The sequence below is a fragment of the Daktulosphaira vitifoliae genome, unplaced genomic scaffold, assembly GCF_025091365.1.
Source record: "Daktulosphaira vitifoliae isolate Bord-2020 unplaced genomic scaffold, ASM2509136v1 Scaffold_1, whole genome shotgun sequence".
Taxonomy (NCBI): Eukaryota; Metazoa; Arthropoda; class Insecta; order Hemiptera; family Phylloxeridae; genus Daktulosphaira; species Daktulosphaira vitifoliae.
Genome location: NW_026099572.1, coordinates 68,329,551 through 68,355,041, shown reverse-complemented (window position 1 = coordinate 68,355,041; position 25,491 = coordinate 68,329,551). Strand labels below are relative to the sequence as shown.

At 25.6% G+C, this 25,491-nt stretch overlaps 1 protein-coding gene across 3 annotated transcripts; it reads left to right on the top strand.

Moving 5' to 3' along the window:
* Positions 1–2,567: 2,567 nt before the first annotated feature.
* LOC126893643 (E3 ubiquitin-protein ligase Nedd-4-like) lies at positions 2,568–17,042 on the top strand. 3 transcript variants are annotated; one of them, XM_050664035.1, is made up of 17 exons: positions 2,568–2,807; positions 8,533–8,606; positions 8,735–8,816; positions 9,056–9,094; positions 9,169–9,329; positions 9,388–9,535; positions 9,630–9,763; positions 10,022–10,142; positions 11,530–11,643; positions 13,463–13,805; positions 14,256–14,314; positions 14,408–14,473; positions 14,554–14,905; positions 15,222–15,462; positions 16,259–16,487; positions 16,548–16,717; positions 16,778–17,042. In XM_050664035.1, the coding sequence occupies exons 1-17, from the start codon at positions 2,595–2,597 to the stop codon at positions 16,878–16,880; spliced, it is 2,649 nt and encodes an 882-aa protein (XP_050519992.1). In that variant the 5' UTR covers positions 2,568–2,594; the 3' UTR covers positions 16,881–17,042. The 3 variants fall into 3 exon arrangements, with proteins under 3 accessions (XP_050519992.1, XP_050519993.1, XP_050519994.1); XM_050664036.1 differs by lacking the exon at positions 2,568–2,807 and adding an exon at positions 7,279–7,458; XM_050664037.1 differs by lacking the exons at positions 2,568–2,807; positions 8,533–8,606 and having other exon boundaries at positions 8,738–8,815; positions 9,054–9,094.
* The last annotated feature ends 8,449 nt before the right edge of the window (positions 17,043–25,491 follow it).

Below are 25,491 nucleotides of genomic sequence, written 5' to 3'. Positions count from 1 at the left end.
TAAGTCAGGGGAGCTAGATAAAGATTTGCCCATAGCATACGCATTTAGAACTTAAAATGGTGCTGAAATCTATTAAACCACAACTAAGACACAGCTTGCTGCAATTATATTTGTGGTAAAGCATTTTAGGTAATATTTTTTTGATACAAAGTTTACATTTGTAAGTGATCACAAACCTTTATCGTAGTTATTAAGTGTTAAAGACCCCAGTAGTAGACTTTTACGGTGGCGAATTAAATTGGAAGAGTATGATTTTGAAATCAAATACAAACTCGGTATCACTTATTGTAATGCTGATGTTTTGAGTAGGGTAAAAATAATTAATTAATGCAGAATAGTAAAAATTATGAGGATTTTTACAACAGATTTAAATCGAAAATAATTATTAATACGAAAGTCAAGGAGATAATAGGTGACATTAAAGAGGCCCCTAAAGACTTTCATATTGCGTTAGAATATAATGTAATGGAAATTAAAGAGGATATTGAAATAACAACTATTTTAATAAAAATTAGTATCGGATATTGGTATATGTTTTTTCTGCAATCATAAACTTAAAGCCCCTTCATATGAGATTATATTTGAATATTTCAGTAAGTTGAAATTATTTTGTGAAAAAAATAAAATAACTAAACTGGCCATGTCAGAAATAGGCATGAGTGAAGGTATTCAAAATTTTAATTAGGAACAAATCAGAACTATGACAAGGTAGGTGTTTAAATCTACGAATGTTACTGTATTAAAATATAACTGTATAAACAGTCGCGTGGGGGTCTAGCATACCCCCACATAAATAAAAACGGATATATTATATTGCATAAAATATACACATAGATATAAATTTAGAAGATGGGTTTTTATAGTAATATTGAATCTATTTTCATAAATAAATACCTTCAAAAAAAATTGAATGACTTAAAATATTCACCAAAATTGAAATGGGTCATATTTACTCCCACGCGACTTGTAACGTTATAATTTTTTTTGGACTTGTATTTTTTTCAAAATATCGTTTTATCGTAAATGCAATGTTATAATCGATATAATATTGTGGAATTGGATTTATGTGGTTCTGCCACCGACTGTGCAATTAAGTTTTAAAAATAAATAATCTATTGAGAATTTCCACTACTCGATGATACAGAACAAATAAGAACAAAACATGTAATAAATACATCGCGTATACTAAACAGTATGCAATGATTGTTGGGAGAAAAATCAATGTTCAACAGATTCAGAATAATTGTATATACTCGTAACATAATAATCAAATGTATTGTAATATTAATAATAAAAAAATTAAATTCAGAAAAATGATTATATAAATATAAATATACATAAAACTAATAAATATAAGCCGTGTTTGAGCTCAAAGAAATACAAGAAAAATTAATTAAAATACATTTTGTAATAGTAAAAGCTTTTGTTTACCGTCTTAAAAATAAGATTTTGCAGTTAAAATAATTTTTTAATGAAATTTTGAAAATTAAGTTTTTTTTTTCGTAATATAATTTTTAGTAATGCACATAATTTTGTAATTTATTTATTTTTTAATTTTTATTATTGAATTTTTATCCATATTTATATATCATATGGTAACAAATAATGTCTTTGAATTAAAAATAATGAACTTTTTTATACATATTTTATACTTTTTTAGAAATGGGGTCTGATAAACCCCCACGCGACTATGAACGTTAAAAATAGGCACGCGCCTGCTAAAGGGCTAATATAACCTAATACTGAATTGCATATTAATGATAAAAATGACAATTAATACATGCCATGGCTCACTATAAAGTGGACACTTGGGAATACTTATGACTATGAAACGTAAAGTAATATGATGGGGAATCAAAAAAGATATGAAAAAATGTATAGCTAAATATAAGTCGTGCCAAAAAAATGAATGTTTTTGGAAATTCCCATGGTCATAACAACTACTAGTAAAAAGCAGTTCGAACATTTTTTTATAGATATTGTAGGTAAATTACCAACTACGTATAGAAATAATTATTATATATTGACGATGAAGGATGATCTTACAAAATGTTTAATAGCATTCCTCATCTCTTATCATACAGCCGATACTATAGCATTGTGTTTGTTGAGAATTTAGTATGTTTACATGGAATTACTATCATAAAGAACATTTCGATGCAAATCTTTAGATAGTGTTTAATTCTAAGAAATTGGTGGATTATTCCAAAAGCTATATTTTAAGAAATCACTATATCATTTGTCTGTTTGTTCGTTAGGATATAATTAAATGTCATGGCTAATGCATGAACGTTTCTGTAAAATATGCCTTATTGTGGACTTCTGTAGTAAACAAAAAATACAATTGTCATAGAAATTCCTATTTAGGAAGTAAAAAAAAAATACAATTTCAATCACTTGTTTACAGTATACAAAAGTATACTTTTGTTTTACAACTTAGAACTGTTTTTTTTAAGATAAACGTAATTGAAACGCAAGATAAGATAGGTTTACTCTAGATAAGACGACCGCTTTAGTGTAACTATAACTAAAAGTTTTAAATACATTAGAAGTAATTATTGTTTAAGCATAATATGATATAGTGATTTTTTAAAATGAGTAGTAATAATAACAGTTCGAGTGCGTCATCGCAATTTCTTCAAGTGCCTAGGGCCGATGGTCAGGAAGCTTCTACTTCTAGACGAAGATTTACAGGAATTATTCCAATACGTAGGCATTCGATTGAAAGTAGACTTGGTACTGTATTTTTTGAACAAAGCAGGCCTACTAGTAAATCTACAATAATATCACCTTTTGAGTTTACACGGGTAGCTATAATTTGTTATGTCATATAACTATTACGTTCTAAATTATAAAAATCATATTTAATTTTGTCGAAAAAAAGAAAAAATGCTCATCATGAGCAGGAGTGTATTTACTGATCTAATGCTTGTGTAGAGATTCATATCAGGAGCAAAAAAAACTTGTAACGCCCATGGCCGTTACATTGCAGAAATTGTACTAAGAGACTCTAGTATCATATTATCTTTCATAAATTTGGATAGTAAATCTGAAGAAAATCTTTTCTGTCAAATTTTTTTATCTTCCTTCTCTACTTCCAAAAAAAAAAAATTCAATTCATTTGAAGGGGGCTACAGTTGTGTCTAAGAGATTTGAAGTCACCCAATCCCCGGGCACACTACGATAATAGTGATGGCCTATGATCTTCTTAAACAGCCCGTATTTTATGGAAGATATAAGGGACTTTCAAGGTATTTACCCTCAAAAAATATTTTTATAATATTCAGATTAAAAATTTGTTTAATTTAAGTTTGATAATTCTCCGTTAATTTCTAAACAAGTTGGCATTTTTTTTATTTAGTAAAGATTGTCCACTCAATTCAATAAAATAAGATCAGTCAGCATAAACACTTTTTCCTGTTTCTATATGCAAACCTAATTTAAGCTTTAGGCTTGGCCTATGGACATTTTTTACATCTCTTAATAGAGCGTCTACTACAAATTTAATAGAATTGAGAGCGTATTTAAAGTTGAGATATCACTTTTTTATATTTATAAGCTAAAAAAATCATTAAAATATTTTTGTTTTTTAGTTAGCATTTATAACAATATTGGAGATATTAGACTAAATTAGATTTTTGACCACGTTATAAATTAGGTATGTTGAATTCATAATTAGTTTACAATAATAATATATATATTTATTTATGATAATACCATCATGAACGTGGTGTGATACTATAGTATTACTAAATTTTTTTTTTTAAAAAGTCACTTATTTTTATAAACATTTTTTACTTAAGATCTTAAGAATTTTTTTAAATAATACGCTACTAACTTTAACTTTAACATGTCACAAAAATTAATAAACTTAAAAAATTTGCATTATTTTAATTGATACATAAAAATTGTCTAGGCGTATTTAAGAAAAAATTTGTTCATTAGGCTAACCTGCAGAAAAAATACAACTTTTGTTTACAAAGTAACGTAGTTTATATTTTACGCTGTAATGATTAACCTAATGGTCCAGGAACCGTGATTTACGTCTTCCTTAATTTAATATTGTTAGTCAAACACTATCAGAGATAAGAGAAACGAGTCATTTAGCATATCTCTTTATTTTATGTCTTGAAATGTGCAAGTAAAGCCAATTAAGTCTTAAAATTATAATAAATACATTAATAAATATAATCATTAGTAAAATTTAAGCTTTGATTTGAAGCTGAGATGGAAGAATTTTATAATGATGTGTTTTTCTTACCACATATTCTCAGCTCTCACTGCTCCGATTTTGATGAAGAATATGTCAAAAGTTCACAAACTGTATCCAGTCAAAGACATTACCCTCAAAAATAGAAACAATTTTCTTCGTTCCCTGTAAATGTGGGAAATCCCCAAAAAAATTACAAATTTAAAAATCGGTTATTTTTTTCAACTTTTTTTTCCATAAAACTGCTATAACTTTTTTAAAAATGGATGAGTTATGGCAGTTTTAAGTAAAAAAAATTGTAAAAAATGTCGAAAATTAGAGATTTTTAAATTTGTAATTTTTTTGGAGGTTTCCCCCATTTACGGGGAACGAGGGAAATTTTTTCAATTTTTGAGGGTAATGTCTTCGACTAGATACGATTTGTGATCTTTGACGTATCGTTGAAAGAAATCCGTTCGGTGAGAGCTGAGAAAAAGTGGTAACAGACACAAAAAAAAACACATCATAGTAAAACCAATACCTTCTCAGCTTCGCATCGAAGCTAAAAATAATTTTTCAGTTTTTGATTATTATTTTTGAAATTAACACACTTAGCGTAACAATGTATAAAATATAAATTATTAATTTAAATATTTTCTTCTAAAATGGTATTTACAAAAATTGTCTAAAATTATTTTTACTTGCTGAAAAATTAATTTACTAAAATTCATTTTTTGAATATAAATCATTCTTAATTTTCGAAATAATCATTTTACAACAAAATATTTTGTAAAAAAAATATGTAAAGTTAAATTTTCTAAAATATTGGTCTTATGTAAAATTATAGTCAGATTTATATTTTTGCTGTTTTAATAACACTAACGATCTAAATAGGATTGTTTAAAACTGTTTATTTAGGGTACTACGATTATAAATAAGATACAATTAATAATAAAGAAAATTAATGATGGGCATTTTCAAATATTTTAAACTATCGATTAACTATTCGGTTTGTGTTTATACCACCAAATATTTTATTTTAAGCATAAACTATCAAATATTTTAAGAACTATTCGAATATAATGTGTAATTCTCGAATATTTTTTCTATTCGAATAGTTTTTGAATGACTATCGAATAGTAAGATAATTACTATTCGATATTTCCCATCACTAGTTCGAACGCGCCTGTCGAAATTTATTTTTTCTTTATTATTTTTGAGTTATAAAAAAATGTTCAACACATTTGATTTTTATCTCATTTTGATTCAATAACTTCAATGCATATAAAGGACCTCATTATTATAATTTATCGCTAGAAGAAATTTCTTATTCATATTAAAATTTTTCACTATGGAGTTTTTTGTGGCTGTCATTTATCAGCTCTCACTTGACCTACTTTTTTTAACGATACGTCAAATGATTATAATTCATATCAAATTGAAGATATTACTCTCAAAAATTGAAAAAAAGACCACTTTATCAATTAAAAAGTTACTTAACCCACTTTCTCTTTATAAACAATTAAAATCCTTCATCTCTAATGTTTTTAAAATGTTTATTGTGGAATTAGGTTTGATATGATAACAGGTTTCAACTACAAAATTAAATAATTTTACTTTGTAATTTGTTAATCGTTTAACTAAATTTGTGTGTTGCTATCAGTCTATAATATTCCAAATATTTGATTTATATGTTGCTAAATAAATCATTTCTAAAAAAAATGATTTTTAGTTTCACCTGAATTTAACTTTGAATAATTATAATAAAATATATAATAATAATAATAATATTATAATATTATAATTATAATACAATTTTATAATATGCTCAATTGAGAAGATTTTTTGAACTTTTTGATTGGTTATTAAGTTAAAGTAATTTATTAAAATTAATTAAGTTTTGAATATTTGAATTATATAATCTTTTTAAACACAAAAAGTTAATAAGAAATGATTACTATGATTTTTATTTAATTGATCTATTACAATAAGAATACGAAAAAAATATTCTGAGCTTTTCTGATAAATTTCTTGTAAATAGTAATTATAAGATTTTCTGACTGCATAATAATCTTAATAATACAATTTTTTAATTTTCATAAAAATTTTTATTTAACAATCTCAATTTTAAACTTGCAAGTTGAGCTAAAGTTATGCTAACAAATACAACTTTTTTTTACTATAAACTTTCACAAAAATCAATTGTAATGGACCAAAAAAATATGTTTAAAATGACATTTTGCAACGATTATGTTTAACACATTAAAAATCAAAATCAGTAATAATTTGAAAATAAATTTTTTTTTTGTTTATGATTATTTTTTTTAGTGTAAATACTTATTTTTTTACTAATTAGTAATAATATCAAAAATTAGGGTAGTAAAAGAATAAGTGCAAATTTGAAAACAGCGTGAAAAGTTGATTTGGAAAAGTATATTTTTGATTCTGATAAAAGTTCCGTGTAGACCAGTATATCTATTCAAAAGTAACAAAAACATTGTTATCGAATTTTTTAAGGTTATTTAAAATATTTTCCATATTAACTATAATTTTAAGGTTGTTTCTCTTTTTACAATTAATCGCTTCTTTAGTTTTTTGGGGTTATTTTAGTTCAAAACACTCTGAACGTAAAATTTCACAGTTTTAAAATTAATTATTTGGCACTATCGACTTTCCTGTTATTAATTTAATATCAAAGATTGAATAATTTTCATCTCAAAATAATTTACTTACACATTTATGAACCTTTAAATGAATTAGGCGAAATTTGTATTTGGCTCTTCCTTTAAATCGCCATTTATAGCAAATATTTAAGTATATAGTCGTATGATATATGATAGGTAAGTTATCTATATTATAGGAGACGATAAAAATAGCAGGGTTTTTTAATATTACTCTATGGCTAAAAGCTAAAGAGTTATTTCATTCAAAATTTTGAGTTATTTGTGATCAGTGACTACTCAGAGTACGCATAAAGTGTGTACAACAGTTTTTCTTACGTGAAATGCTACTACTGGAAAACAGATGGTTATCCTTATCCAATGACCATTGACTATTATTGTCCAGTGTTATTTTTTTATATCAGTATTTTGTCTATTGTGAATGTTTTATTGTTGAATTTTCGCATATTTCTGTATATAATTCTTGTTGCACAGAAAGTAATAATTAATTAACGCTAATGTATCAATTAGTTTGATTCTTTGTGATTTTTGATATAATCATAATTAAATTGGTTGAAGTAGTTGTAAAAAATGGAGCAATCTCAAACTGTGAGTAAATTGACTAATTTTTCAGTTAAAATCCTCTCAAATATAGTTTATAGAAATTACTTTTATTAATTTGTTTAAAATAGAGTAAATATAAATTTTAATTTAATTAAATGTTTGGTATTCTAAATCTTTTTTGGTCAAGTTCATTAAAATTTGTTTTAGACAATTAGAATGTTAGGTTTTATATGGAATCAAATTTGTTAAGATATATCTTCTTGTATGTAAAACTTGAATTTGGACTCATTTGTCAATTGAAAATTTGATTTAGTTTTTAAATATTTTACCTTATAAATAATGATGTAAATATTTATGTAATAATTAATATCTTAGGTAATAAAAACAATACATCAATTATTTTTCAAAATATATTTAAATTTTTTACTAACATCTACAGGGGAATAGTTTATCATAAACCACTCGATTACTCACTAAATAAATACAATATTGGAAAAATTATTTTTGATTTCTTTTAATTACACATATTTCTTAATTTATTAGCTATTAATTACTTTTTAGGATCATTCTTTATAACGTACAGGGGTATTAATTTTATTAATTTAAATAGTGACAAAATATCTGATTAACTTTTAAAATAGAAAATGATCTAATTAAGAAAATAACTGATCATACCAACCTTTGGACCAATACTTTGGATGTTATTCTCATTTTTAAACCAAAGCAGCAAGTAGAGTACCGCTGGGAAATTACTAGTGATAAAAATAGCAGCCGTCGCTCCTTACATCCAGTTATTACTTTAAATTGTTAATAACTTCTAAAATACATGTCCAAAAGTTATTATTAACCAGTCATTTTCTTATTTAGATTAATTTATATTTTATAAGCTAATTAAATATACATGTTGCTACTTAAAAAAATAAAGTTGACTCCTCTTTAAGTTATAAAAGATGATTATAAAAAATTATTATTAGCTGATAAATCGAGAATTATTTGTAATTAAAAAAATTAAAAATTATTTTTCTAATATTGTATTTGTTTTCCAAGTAATCGAGCTGCTTATAATAAACCGATCACCTTGTATATTGACTAATAAATATTTATGATATATTTTTTTAGAATCAAGATCCTTTATTAAGATTAAGAGTGATTGCTGGACATTCACTTGCAAAGAAAGATATTTTTGGTGCAAGGTATAAATTAATTTTACAGTTGAATAATACCTTAAAAATTTTTTAAAAGGAAATTTTTATTTACATTTGATTATTTTAGAGTTTGTTATTTTAATGTTTGATTATTTAAAGTATTTAAATTTTTTCAGTGATCCTTATGTAAGGATTGAATTAAATACTATAGTTGGAAATGTTTCAGTAGATTCAGTTTTAACAAAAACAAAAAAAAAGGTGAGAAATTCCTACTATCTATGATAGTAAGATAATTATTAAAAAATTATAAGACCCAAATTTAAATAATTTAATAATTTTTAATATATTTGTTATTTATAAGTCAATTATGCTTGTTTTTATTGTAAATCATAATCTATACTACCAAACAAAAAAAAAAAAAAATATTCAAATTAGTAGTTTAATAATTACATTGAATAATTATTTGAACATTTTTTTTGTTTTATACTTTGTTACAGACATTAAATCCAGTATGGAATGAAGAATTCATATTTCGAGTATGTTAATATTTGGTTGATTTCTAGTAATATGTATTTTATACTTGACTTATCTTAAAATAATTTATGCTCAGGTACGACCACATGAACATAAATTAGTATTGCAAGTATTTGATGAAAATCGATTAACTAGAGATGATTTTCTTGGGATGGTCGAAGTACCATTGAATAATGTACCTAAAGAAATAATTGGCAGAAATATTTGTAGCCTGCATTATATTTTAAAACCAAGAAGGTTTACTCAATTTTACTCAATTAAAAATTTATATTAAATTTTTTTTTATTTGTTTTAGTGCAAGATCAAAAGTAAAAGGTTATTTAGAGCTATATATTGCTTACGCCCCTGAACAAGAACCTGGTATTTCTGGTCGTTTACCTGTTGATGGTGACTGGGAAGTAATTGAAAATGCTGATGTTTCAAATGCTTCTCATGTTTCTTCTGTAAGTTTTTTATTCATAAAAAATATAATAATAATTTAAAATATAAATATAAAATATTTTTATATTTTAACTTCATATTTGTGAATTCTTTAAGCCTTATACACCAAATGCTATTGAATCAAGTACTGCATTACCATCAGGCTGGGAAGAAAGACAAGATGCTAATGGTAGGACATATTATGTTAATCATTTAGCAAGATCTACACAATGGGAGAGACCAACAGTAACGTTAGTATAAATATAATTTTTAATTTAGGTAATATACTTTAAAATAAACTATTTAATTGAAATATTTATACATTAAAAAAAAACCTTAATACTAGGATGTTTGTTAAAAATTAATTTTTGAAACTTGACTTTGCTATCTCTTTTAGAGAGATAACAAAAATTGACTTCAAATATTGGTTTGGTCATTATTAAGCTGATAACATAATTTTTTCCCCCAATTTATGTATTTTTCTTTTTAAAATATATGAATTATTTTAGAGATCAATCTGATGTCAACTCGATTCAAAATTTAGCCTTAGCTGCTACTGAATTTGAAAGACGATATCATATCAGTGTAGATACACCAGAATCTGACAAAGGAGACCCCACTAAAAAAAAAGTAAACATTTTAGTGAAAATTAATAAATAACAATAGGGTAGTGTATAGTTAATTCTACAAGATACTGGCATACTTATAGGGTGATATGGGTATCATATCCCTTCAAAGCAAAATCAATTATATGAAAATGCCATTTTTTTTTGTCTTATCCAATACAAACATTATGTTACATATTTAAAAAAACATGATTTATATTATTAAAAGTTAAATTGTCCAATAGTATATCCAAGAGGTCAGGGGGATGTAGCGCTCTTCAAAATTATAATTATTTAATGAGTTTTGATATTGAATTATATTTTTTTAACTATTATTATTTAAGTAATTTATAATGTCTTAAAAAATATTATAATTTAAGTGCCATATATTTGATTCTTATTAAGTTAGATTAAGGCTGTGTAACCTTCCTTTACTTTAAACCACTATAATATGATCTAAAATTTTGTCAAATGGAATCTGAAAATGTATTATTAATTGAATTTGTAATTTCATTCTAGGGGCTGAATGGCTAAATGTAAAGCAAATGTTGCTTCCATCTGACTTTACCTTGACAAAATGTTACTCATGAATTAATTGTGTGAATAAAATTTTTTTTAATTTGGATAAATTTAATTTTGTTTATTCAAAATTTATCATTGATTTTGTTGTATTATCAATATTTTCGCTAGAATTTGAGTTTTAATAAAATAAGTATTTTTAATTTCCTATATGATTTAAAAAAAATGAGTTTTTCAAATATCTCAAAATATATTTTAAAAATAACTGCAAAGACCTACAAACATTTGAACAATTTCATCAAGTTTCCTATTTACTATGGACGCTTAAATGTAAATTCCTAAAAATTAAAGATTAAATTTTTACTTTAAACTTCTTTGTTATGTATTTATCAAGTTTGAGTTGTAGTTGCTAAATATTTGTATAAAAAATGTTCAAAAATACTTTTTTTTATTTTTAATAATCAATGTAATGAAATTACAAACAAAATTGCAATGACTGCTACTTTTATTTAAAATCTAATATAAATTTGTTAAACAATAGAGAAAATCTACAGAAAACTTTATTTTTTGAATTAAAACATTTTAACTCATTGTATTTTGGTGATGTAATAATTTACTTATCATAGTAAAAATCAAAATTATAACAAATAATATAATAAAAATTATCAATCATTAGAAATAACCCTTTTTTTTTTTTTTAAACGTTAATTTTTTTAAAACAGCTTAGGCAATAAAAATATTACTCTTAGATGTTTATAATGTTTACTTTAAATTAAAATGATTTTGTTTGAATACTAAATCAAAAGTTAATAACGAACATTCATGAAAAAAGATATTCTCTAAATGGAAGGGAGATTGGTGTATAATTTTGTTAATATATATATAATGTTAAGGGTGCTGAAAGTGATGCTGATGATGAAAGTGATGAAGGTTATGAAGAATCAGATCCACTTACTAGTATTAGTAGAAGACTTTCCAATTTATCGAAATCTGGTGATCAAAATCAGGTATTAATAATTTTTGTTTTACTCAAATTTAAAAAAATAATTTGTATGTACATATAATATTAATGGTCTACAATATTTTAACTAATCTAATCATTTTAGATCTACAAAATATTTTGCATTATTTTTATTTTTAAACAATTTATGCTTGCTAGACTATGTTAAAATCATATTTTTATTATTTGTCTCTAATAATAAAAATGTTTAAATTTTTCCAAAATTTCATTTATTGGTAAGTTATAACTTGTGCTGATGTATTTCTTTATTGTAAACTTCTCTCAGGCTACATATCCAATCTATGTATTAAAATGCTTGTAACTAAATAAGTACTCTCTCTAACATGGTTATAGACCCATCAAATTTTTTGTAAGAATAGCTCTTAGAAATAGGCTATTTTTAAATTGTTTAAAATAATTTATTACATGTAACTAATATTAAAGGAAGAATGATATCCTAAAGTCTCCTAAAACTAAACTAAACTAAACTTCTAATTAATGTATATTAATTAAAATCAAGAAAATTAAAAACGAATATCTATTAGCTTCGATGCGAAGCTGAGAAGGTATTGGTTTTACTATGATGTGTTTTTTTTTTTTTTTTTTCTGTTACCACTTTTTCTCAGCTCTCACCGAACGGATTTCTTTCAACGATACGTCAAAAGATCACAAATCGTATCTAGTCGAAGACATTACCCTTCAAAATTGAAAAAATTTCCCCCGTTCTCTGTAAATGGGGGAAACCTCCAAAAAAATTACATATTTAAAAATCGATAATTTTCGAAATTTTTTAAATTTTTTTTACTAAAATGTGCTGTAACTTTTTCAAAAATGAACATATGAATATAATTTTTTTTTATATAGATGCTTGATGTCTTTACCTATTATTTGGTATATTTTTTTTGTAAATCTGACACTTAACCTGCCCACAGGGGGGGATTTAAAATGACAACTTTTTCACAAAAAATTAACTTTTTCAACTTAACTTTTGAAAATGTTCCGGAAGGTCTGACACTTTTATATATATCTTAAATTAAAGCTAATGTAATATACTTTAATTTGAAAAAAAAAAATTTGACCTCTGGACTTGTCTTCATGGTGAAAACGGCTACCGAATGCTATTTTTGTGTGAAAATTTTCGATTTTATTATTTATATTATATTTAACTTTATAATGCTATAACTTATTGAAAAGTTTATGGATCCACACAATTTTTTTATGAGAAATAATATTTTTTAATAAACCCTTTTTCATTCGACATACTTTATCTTAATCGAGATATTAATAAGGAACCAGCAGATCAAGTAGCTTTTGGAATAAAACACCAATTTTTTTAAAATTAAACACTATCTAAAGATTTGCATCGAAGCGTTTATTTTTGATAGTGATTTTAATCACTGTCAGATATCATTATATTTGATCCAACTATACCATGTCACAACTGTGCCGCGACCCCCCTGTGCTGGGTTTTTTTTTAAAATTAAACACTATCTAAAGATTTGCATCGAAGCGTTTATTTTTGATAGTGATTTTAATCACTGTCAGATATCATTATACATGATCCAACTATACCACGTCACAACTGTGCCGCGACCCCCCTGTGCTGGGTTTTTTTTANACGTCACCACTGTGCCGCGACCCCCCTATGCTGGGTTTTTTATTATTGATGTACTCTGGATTGATAAAATAAACTGTATAAATGCATAACATCCTGAACCTTAATCATTAGCTTACCATAATAATCATTATGAAAGAAAACTTTATTTATAGGAATAATTATAAGTTTATACAGGAATTAATTTGATTTTTTTATGATTTTGTTACAGCATGATCACGTAGATTCAAATTTAAGTGAACAAAGCAATGAAACAGCAACAAGAATTTCACACGACAATTTAACTATTTCAGAAGGATCCGATGGTTTACCAAAAGGTTGGTCTATGCAAGTAGCCCCAAATGGTAGGACATTTTTCATTGATCATAATACTAGAGCTACGACTTGGGTAGATCCTAGGACTGGCCGTGCTAGTTCAATGCCTAATCAAAATCAACCACCTGCAGCTGATCATATAGTTTCCACTTCAACTTACAACGATGAACTTGAACCATTACCTGAAGGTTGGGAAGAAAGAGTTCATGCCGATGGAAGAATTTTTTTCATAGATCACAGTAAGAGTTTTTATAAAAATAATATGGAAGTAATAAATAATAAGTAACTTATTTCCATAACTTAAAAAACTACTAGATTAGAAAAAATAGTTTTAAATGTTTTTTTTTATATTTTTATAATATCTAAAATTAAAATAATATAATTTATAATAATAATTAATTTAATATAAATTAAATTAAATTATTCTTTTAATTATGAGTTTTTTAATTTTGGAGTTATTTTAAATTTATTTAGGATCACTTTGAAGTATCAATAAAATATTTCATTTTTCAAAATTAAGTTCTGATTAAAAAAACTTATTTATATTATAGTATTATATATTATAGTAACTTATTTATATTAATAGTTAATAACTTAATTTTTGTAAAAGATAAAGTATAGACAAGTTTGTTATTTATCATAAATAACTTGTTACCATTTGTATTATTTATAATAATATTTTATCCTAGATACTAGAACTACACAATGGGAGGATCCTAGGTTGAACAATCCTAAAATTGCTGGTCCTGTAAGTCAAATTTAATAAATAATATTTCTTATCATGATAAAATTTAAAATTTTAAAATTGTTATTTATTGAGTTAAATAATGTTTTTTTTAAGGCATTACCTTATTCGCGAGATTACAAAAGGAAATATGAATCACTTAAAACTAGACTGAGCAAAATGGTAAGTTTTTTTTATAACTTATTTATGTTATAAAATTGATTTTATTATTGTAAAAATAAATTTTCCATTAAATTTTAAAGGCTCATGGACCACCAGCTAAAATGGAAATCAAAGTTCGTCGCTCTAATATATTAGAAGATTCCTTTCGCATTATAAATTCAATGAATCCAGATAAATTAAGAGCTAAGCTATGGGTTGAATTTGAACAAGAAGTTGGTTTAGATTATGGAGGATTAGCTAGAGAATGGTTTTTCCTTTTATCAAAAGAAATGTTTAATCCTTACTATGGTCTTTTTGAATATTCAGCTATGGATAATTATACATTACAAATTAACGCTATGTCTGGTTTATGTAATGAAGAACACCTTCACTATTTTAAGTTCATAGGCACTGTAGCTGGAATGGCAGTTTACCATGGAAAATTGTTAGACGGTATAGTAGTTACTAAAACTTAATTTAATAATTTGTTTTTTGATAGATTTTGGTACATTATTAAAGAGTTTTGATAAGTTACTGTACAATGGCGTATTCAAGTTAGGGGCAAGTTTTATTCTCTCCTATTAGTCACAATAAATCAACGTTTTAACTTAAAACTTTTAAGTGAAAAATTACTTTAAAAAGTCATTAAATATTTTTGGCTTTAGATCCTTATTGAAAATCCCTGGATTTGTTACTGTTACTATATAATTTGATTAAGCAATTTTATTTAAATTATCCATTTAAAAATATGTGTAAAATTTTTTTTTAGCATTTTTCATTCGCCCCTTTTATAAAATGATGTTAGAAAAGCCAATCGAATTGAAGGATATGGAAAGTGTTGATTCAGAGTATTATAACTCATTACTGTGGATTAAAGAGAATGATCCATCTGAATTAGACCTTACTTTTTCATTAGATGAAGATAGCCTTGGTCATACATCTCATCGAGAATTGAAACCTGATGGCGCTAACATTCACTTAACACAAGACAATAAAGATGAATATATAAGGTAAATGCATTATTTAATAATTGATGTGAAAAAAAATTCTATTTTTCTAAAAATGTTATATTAAAATAAACAGTACTAGGCTTACAATTAGACTTACATCTTCTAGATGCCTATATTAATTGTTATTATATCAGTAATAGAAAAGTAAATATATTTGCATGGTAATATTCAAAATATGATATAATTTAAGATTCAATTATTTGTTATACGAAAATCTTAAGAATCTATCAGGGATTGAAAGCATTGTTGTTTTTTTCAAAAATGACATCTTATACAATAATTTTTAATAACATTATTTTTTTTAACAGATTACTTAAGTGATTTTTATGCACCACTCTTTTTGTAAAAAAGTTTGTTAAGTTAGTTTTTAAATCAAATTACAGCTTCTGAATAATATTTTTTTTTCGCTTCAGAACAAAATGAAAATATTGTTCCTAACTCGTAACTCAAAAATTTATTAAAATTCATATTTTTTTTTTATATGCTTTTATAAATGCCTAATGTATTGCAATATCAAATTACATTAAAATATTCAAAAACTGATTGTTATATTAAATAATATGTAATTAAAAAAAAAAATTATTTTATTTTATTTTACATAATTAAAACTGAAAAGTAGTATTATATATTATGTGTATAAAATTTTAAACTCCGGGTGTGAATTATCTGTATTATGTGTATTATACCAATACTGCTAAAAAAATTTTCCTATAAAATTTTGGTGATAAAATACTATTTTTAGTATTAATGAATTATAATTATTATTTATTATAAATTATTTTGTATTTCTTTTTAGTCTTGTAATTCAGTGGAGATTTGTATCTCGCATACAAGAACAAATGAATGCTTTTCTTCAAGGATTTGGTTCCATAGTACCTCTTAGTTACATAAAAATATTTGATGAACATGAAATGGAACTTTTGATGTGTGGTATACAAAATATTGATGTAAAAGATTGGAAAGAAAATACACATTATAAAGGAGATTATTCCCCAAATAACATTGTAATTCAATGGTTTTGGAGAGTGAGTTTTATATTTACAGTTAATAAAAAATATTTGTGTCTAATTTAATGTTTTATTTAGGCTGTTTTATCATTTAACAATGAAATGAGATCTCGTCTTTTACAATTTGTCACTGGTACATCAAGAGTTCCAATGAACGGATTCAAAGAATTATATGGCAGTAATGGCCCACAGTTATTTACAATAGAACGATGGGGTACAAAGGATAATTATCCTAGAGCACATACATGGTAAATGAATCATATCACATAAAATTATACTTTGCTTTATTTAATTTTATATCTTTTCAGCTTCAACAGACTAGATCTTCCGCCTTATGAAAGTTATCATGAATTAAGAGGAAAACTTATAAAAGCTATTGAAGGCTCACAAGGTTTTGCTGGTGTTGATTAGTATGTAAATTTGTTTTATTTACACAAAGTTACCTTACTACCAAAACTAAAATATGTTGTAAAACACATTTAACCCTTATAATGATTATATGTGATATATGACTTACTTTTTAACTTAATTATTGTAATGAATCATTCCTGTATGTAGAATATAATAGTTCTGTACACATACAATTAAAATTATAGTTTATGTAAAATGGTAAAAATGCATTTTTAGATATAGCTGTATGCAAACTATACAAATGTATTAAGTATATATATATATAGTTAAATATTTATTTACACTTTTTATGTACTACTGGCTGTAATATATAATTTTTCAGGGTAGTTTTATTATATATATATATATATATATAATACATGTATTTTTATGGAAAAAAATATTTGCACTCATTTCACCAACAATACTTTATTATTATTATAATTATATAATGAAATGTATGTGCACAAGTGTAAAAATATTTTTTTTTATTCATATTTAAGTATAAATTTTATTTATATTATACTAAATGTATAAGAATTTTAAAAATTGACACAATAACTCATTTCAATTATCATTTATATATTTTTTAATGTAAAATTAAAACCAAAGAGTACCATCAATATATTGATATTCAATTTCAAATAATTTATAGACCAGTCAATAAGTATTTTTTTCTTAATTTCTTATTTATTAAATTATGTAATAAATTTAAGTATTTCCCTTTTTATGCTAATATTTAGACATTTAATTGATTGTAATTTTTGTAAATTAATTTATAGATTGTATTATTTTTATTTTCTTATTATTTTTTAAATATGTTTTTATTGTTAAATAATTAAAAAATTTACACTAAAAATCATTATTAAAAACAATTATTTTATAGAAAAATGTAGCATTTAAAACAAAATATTGTTGAAACAACAATACTTTCCAGTGATAAGACTAATTCATTTTTTATTTTTTTATTAACTATAGTCTACACTGACTCTTGTATAAAGTGATTCTTTAGCCACTTAATTTCTCTTAAATTAATAAATTTTTGTTTGGCTTTTGTTAGTTACGTATCTTCATTTATCTGTTGTAAAATATTTCTTATATTTATCATTAATTTCTTATAGGAGTTTAAATTTAATTTTTTTTATATAGCCATATACATAATTAACTATGAGCTAGTTAACTAGCTTATATATCAAAAAAATTATGTATGTAATTAAGAAAATGATTGATTGAAAATTTGTAGACCAATATTTCAGAAATAATGACTGGAGCTGAAGAGTAGGTGCTACTAATTTTATTATTTGATATTTGTTGGCTTTACTCCTCCTTTCTAAATATAGAAGTGTTAATAACTTTTGAAATACTGGTCCAAAAGTTGTTATTGACCAGTCGTTTTTTTTTATATAAGTTATTTATAGCTATGTATATTTATGTTGTTATTAAAAAAAATTAAGTTATCACCCCTTTAAAGCATAAAGGATAAAAATAAAAGATATTTTATGACTGATACATTTGTAACTAACAAAAACCAAAAAAATTATTATTTTAAAAGAAATTGTGTGGCTAGAGTTAAAAAGAATCACATGTAATGGAAGGATAGCACAGTGGTTTGATAGCGAATTTTAGACACTCATAAGTACCATTTTGCACTTAAAATATTTAAATAATTATGAAAACTTAATTTTAGCGTGTTGCTTACACAAAATATAAAGTAAAGTTTCAGGGTCACATGATAATCCGATTGATATTTACAGCTATTTGAAGTATGAATATTGTTATGTTAATTTAAAAAGGTTTTTATTGTCAATATTTTTAACAAGTTAAATTTTTTTTTTAAGTCTAATTATAATATTATAATTTTTTTATTAATCATTGGGAAACTCAAGATTTAAAAAAGTATATTTTATTTAACTATTTAATTTACAATCTAATTCTTGATAAATCAATTAGAAATAATTCATATATTTTTAATAATTTAAAAATGATACTTACCTCCTTTAAATGACAATATCTGCTTCACATACTTCAACATTTGATATTTTAACTTAAAATTTTGTTAATTTATCTCATATATGACTAAATTTTTTTTTTCAGAGTTAATAAATATAGTTTTTACAAAAATTTAAATCAAAATGATAAAAAAGTTTTTTTTATTGAAATTAATAAAAAATAACTAAGCTACCACTGATTACCGGTAGGGGTACGGGCACGATAAGTGTTTTGCAAAAAAAATATTACATCATAATCAGTGTAACAAAAATATATTAAAAATGTTATTAAAATCAGGAAAATTCAAAAAGAGAATATAGTAAAATGTATTGGGTATAAGGTTGACGTTTGTTAATGAGGTATTCCCTTTAGGCCTATTCAAAAATTATTTTAGGAGGGGATATAATATTTTTTACTTTGTTAAACATGTTATAGAATTTTTTGCTAAAAATTTTAGTAATGATGAAAAAAAAGGATATTAGGTCCTTATTTATTAGAAGTTGCCTAAAAAAATATTGATAGCGCTGATTCAAGGGGGGCATATCTTCCTTAATTACACCCCTGATATACACAAAAATTATTAATATTCTAATTATAATAGTTGTGTTTATATTATAGAATAATTAAAAAAATTCAGCAGGTTACTTACTATACGTAGGATTATGTAAAAAATTTAATTTTGATAAAAATATTGGTAACTGCGGTTTAACGTTGGACAGCATAATTATCATAGATGAATCCCCAATTTAAACGATAAGACATATACATCATAATGAGAAAAAAAAGATTATTAACAATGTACTGTTCTGATAATGAAAGTACAAACTTATATAATTATAATCCTCTTGAAATTTATGTATAACATATAATATTCCTCTTTAAAATATAGTACTATGTGCAAATGCAAAATAGTGTCCTAATAAAAATACATATTACACAATATAATTAAGGTTAATAATAAACGTATGAGCAGAAATGAATCACTGCGCATATTAAAACCATGCGCGTGGACTTGAAAAAAAAAAAAAATTTCCGACCTTCGCCAATAATTTTCCTTGATTCTGGTGACCGGGTACTTATGTTGAAAAAGAATTTTTTGAAAATCCGAGCACGCTAAGTAATTTCCAAAGCGTTTTTTTCCTTGTTCTATTCTATAATAAGACGCGTACATGTGTTATTGACATACAGAAAAATCGTTATTTTTCGTTAAAATTTGATGAATTTCAAACGATCGTAGCGGCCAAAGTTTTGGTGGGATCTCGGATTTTCGGATTTTTGGCGCTTCCTCGGCACGTACAGAACGCCGTGATATGATTGCGAATCGTAAAAAAAATACCTGTCCTATTCACGGTCAGGTACAAGTTCAATTCTCCACAGCTCTCCGTGTTGGGGGTGGACATCCCGCTTAAAGACTCCATGACTTAAATGGGCCTGATCGTAGACAAGCGTCTAAAGTTCCGGCCGCACATTACCCGGGCGGCCCAGAAAGTCATGAATAGCCTGGCGGGACTTATGCCCAACCTGGGAGGGCCGAGGGAGATGCGGCGCAGACTCTTAGTCTGTGAAGTACACTCGGTCCTCCTGTACGGGTCCCCGTGTTTTGGGCGGATACTTTTCAGTATTCGTCCAAAAACCGAGGAGCCTTGCTCAGGGTGCAGAAGCGGTTGGGGATCGGTCATCACTGCCACCCGCCGACTTTATCGCCGAGGAACGCGCTGCCGAGAACGTGGCCTGTACAGGTCCGCGGTTTGGGCGGATACTCTTAGGTATTCTTATTCATACGATTTCCTAACTGCATATTAATACTTTTTTTTTAATTCTCATAAAAATTTCTATTTAATAATGTAAATATTAAACCTGAAATTGATTTAAAAGTTATGGTAACAAATTCAACTTTTTCTTTATTATGTATTTTCAAATAATCAACTTTAAAAGACCAAAAAAATAGTTAAAAATAATATTTTACATTGATTATTTTTAACATATAAAATATAAAAATCTGCGATAATTTAAAAACAATATTATTTTGTTTTTAATTATTTTTTTATCGTAATAAATCATTTCAAAATAAATATTAATCATTCCTATGTATTCTTAGTGTTAATAAATGATACAATTAATATATTCAGAACTATCTTTCTTTTAGTTATATGCCATAGTTTTTAACTAATTAGTAATAATATAAAAATTTATTGGTGATAGAAAGAATCTAATTGCTGATTTTAAATTAGCATCAAAATTTGAATAATAAATGTATATTTTTGACTCTGATGAAAATTGTTTGCACACCATTTATTCATAATTAACAACAAATTATTATCTAATAGGTTTTGTGTTATGTCCTTCAATTTTTTTATATACGATTGCCATAAAAGAAATAACTACTTTTTACATTTTTATAAAATCTCTGAAAAAATTACAATATTAAATTGTTAAATATCAATCTCATACTAATAGAATTGCTATAATAAATATTTATTCAGACAGTATAATTTTAAGCGTAGAACTACTAATCAGGAATAATAAAGGAAATAAGAATTCATTTTGCTTTTAGTATAATTCACCAACTTCTTAGAGTAGTTTTCTTAGAGCTAATAGTTCTTGATGACATTGTGACTTTATCAAGGATTTCACGCTCATTTATGCGGAAAAATCACATATCTTCATAGGGGAGCTAGCAAATCACAGAACACATATCCCTGTATACTAACCCTTTCCTACATCACTTAATAATTTCTATCTCATAATTACTTATTAATTCGTAATTTCTAATAAACTATACATTTTTCATAGTATAACCTTTCGTGTGCGGTTGCGTATCCCCACATATAGATTTACTCTTAACCCGCATACTTGTAGTATCAACTGTAGCTTAGAGAAAAAAGGGACTCCGCGTTTCAATAAGTTATAGCATTGTTAAGTTAAAAATGTAAAGTATAAAACCGAAAAAACAAAATAAAGTCCGAAATTATTTTTTCCATAATAAAGTATATTACATAAGCTTTAATTTAAGATATATATAAAAGTGTCAGACTTTCAAAGTTAAGTTGAAAAAATTCTACTTCCTATATGAATTTTATAGATTTAAACCCTCCCCCGTATATAGGGAATGGACCAATTTAAAAAAAAAAGTATGAAAAAGATTGAAAACTGTGTAAATATGTCACATTATGAACAAATTAAAAAAATTGAAACTATTATGACTAATTTGTTACCAACATAATTGAATAAAACTAACTAAGAAACTGTTTTTTGTAAACGGTAAACATATCCGATAAGCCTTCGTTGAAGGTAATAACGGCTACATCAGTCGCAATATCAACTATAGTCTTATCGCTATACATTGTTTTTGGAGCAATTGGCCACACTACAGCATTGAAATACTCGTTACTATTTTGATAATACGCACCCAAGCAGCGTGACTGAAGGTTGTCGGAGCTGAGTTCTTTATAAATGGGTTGAATCGCCTTGAAAACATCCTCATGCATTGGACTCTTGTGCTCGTATGTTGCAAGAGTACCAAGCGCTTTAGTGCGCTGCGTAGAACACCAAGAACACTCTCTTGTGCGAAGGGTATACCTCCTCGTACTCAACAGTACCTTCTTTTTTTTGCCAATATTCACACACTTTACAATACTTTGATTTTACACACACACACACATCTAATACTTTACCAGTGTGCCAACCAATCAAAGTAACTAATCCAAACAAAGACGAAAACCCCTCTTACGCCAAGATCCATCGCCTGACACCGTAAGACCGCCTTCTTCACCTCGTTCAATAGAACGTTCTTTCTTTTCAATAGCTGATTTTTTCATAGAAATAATTTTAACAGATGAAGTAGCAGTGCCAATATTGGAAATGATCACACTGTAAGTTGTTTGAAAAACATATGTTTTGCGAGATCCATCATCGCACAGAACTTTTTTATACCATTCATGCCTATGCGCATAGCAAAAATAATACGGCAATTGATCTCATAAGCACGATCATGTATTACAGGACAGTTAAAAATATTGGCGTCCGCACCGCAGTTCGAACAAGACACAACAATCTTGAAGCCTAGTCAACACTTGCTCGACGGCGAAAACCGCACATCACTATTACATTTTTGACATACTAATAATTCAGAAAGATCAGTAAATACAGCGAAAAAATGTATAAAACAGTAGCCGAAATCCCTATCAACATCGCGATCACGGTTTAAATCTGAAGTTTTTAATTTTTTCGCCGAGGTACTAACCACTCCGAATAGCCTTCGAACGCATGGCGGTTAGACGGGTGTCGGTTACTAATTTTACTCCGGGTTGTTCTGGTACTTCTTGTTTTACTGCCTTTGTGGCCACTGTACATCTTGTCACTCATAATTAAGTACTTTTGAATATAACTCACAGTTAAAAAGTATAGCAAAACTCAAACTAAGAACGTACACAACGAGAACGGCTGATCGACTGAACAAAGGGAAATTGTGAGTAAACACGTGCTGTACAGACGCTGTAACGATCGAAATACTATACTTCAAATTCAAAACACGATATCGATCATAGGTAACTTCTACTAATTTACAAAACCGCGAAATTAAAAAAAAAAAACGAGCATCGCTAAAATAAGCGAAAAATGTGATTTTGGAGCATAAAAGTTGTTCGGTAAAAAATGATTTAAACGAATTTTGGGTTTTGATCAGTACTTGGGCGTTGAAGATTTTGATTCTAGGATAGTTTTAGCATGATTTAAGGCAATAAAAAAAAATGAAAAAAAAAAATTTGGTGGATATTACCCCTTAACGACCAAACATTTTCTTAGTTAGTTAGTTTTATTCAATTATGTTGGTAACAAATTAGTCATAATAGTTTCAATTTTTTAAATTTGTTCATAACGTGACATATTTACACAGTTTTCAATCTTTTTCGAACTATTTAATTTTTGTACATTTTTGAACTTGATTGTTATCGTATCTAAAGAGATTTTAAAAGAAATGATATTCTGAGAGAAACATTTTCATTTTTTCATGGCTTACGCTGAAATATGGATAAAAGGTATAATTTAATTTACAATATTCATTAGCATGCAATAATTATTTCAAATTATGTAAATGATTTCTTTAAAAAATGAGAATCTTAAATATTATAATAAATATTTTTAAATAATTTTTTTTTAATATGTTTAAATATAAGTGTAATAATTCATAATTTTACTTGACATTTACCGAATTGTTTATTATTGTTTGCATAAAAGATTTATCAAAATTAAAAAACACATTAATTTTTATTTATCGATCAAGTGATTTATAAGTAAATCTTTTTGCAAATTATTAAAAATATTTAATGAAACTATAAAATAGGTTACATTTAAATACATTTCATTATTATAATAAGTTTAAAATTGTTCAAATTAGTACAAGAATAAAATTTAAAATGAGAATTTTATGGTGCGTAGTTTTTACAGTTATAGTGTATTGTAATTGGTCACAAGAATTCGATGTAACAGATAATTACTATGAATATTGCCAAAATGATAAAATTCTGGTTAATAACGAGCTTATTATACCGAAGTTAGAAGTTTTAAACTCAGAAATGTATGATACTTTGGTAAAATCTAGATCTATAAAGTATTTATTTTTAATGTCTTATGTTGGGATTTTGATTACTATTAAAAATCCAGATCCAAAAGGATCTGAATCGATAGCAAGCCTTATAAGAATGGTTTTATGTCAGGTTAATCAATTCATGATCAATTATTATACACCTTTAGATGATTTAAATTCAATATTTGAAATATTTCGAGAAGATATTACGAAATTAGAAATATGTATAAAATTTTTTTTTATTATGGATGGACTAGTTAAGAAATGGTTCAATGATTATTCTACTGATACTAATACACCGGTAAATATTCTGAGAACTAATTATAAATGGGATGTGTACAAAGTTGTCGGAAATCCAGAACATATGAATAATGCATTGATGTATCCTCCTAATGCTGAACAAACACTTGATCAATTGTTGGTTATAATAACTAATCTACAATTGTTTATGTTAAAAGAATATAAACTAGAATAATAAAAAATTAAAAACACTATAATTAAAATATTCAGAAATTGATGATTTATTCTAATATTTTTCATACTATTAATCTTAAATATTGAAAAATGTAATTTTAATAATTTATATGTATTGTATCTAAAATAATAACTATCCGGCGATTGTAAGCTTTGATCAATTTACTTTTTTTTTTGTCAACTGCTCCGCGATTTTTCTGTAAGATAAAAAATGTGCGTTACAGTTTTTCTATAGATCGGATAATAACATTCTGCGCTATTTACAAAACTAATAGAAAAAAATTATACATACGTAGATTTCGTATACCTACTTTATCCATAAAAAAACTGGAGTACAGAATACACACATTTTTTTACCTGAAGAAAAATCGGATGCGGGTTACATACAACTTTTCTCTTATCTGTAATTATCTAATAAATATATTATGTAATTTATATTTTTCTTTTCATTGTTAGTCATTTTGTTATTATATAACTCTTTTGAATGTACTTTCAGAGTTTAATTAATAAATAAAAATACACACACACACACACACACACACACACACATATATATATATAGATATATTTATTTTCAAGATTCCT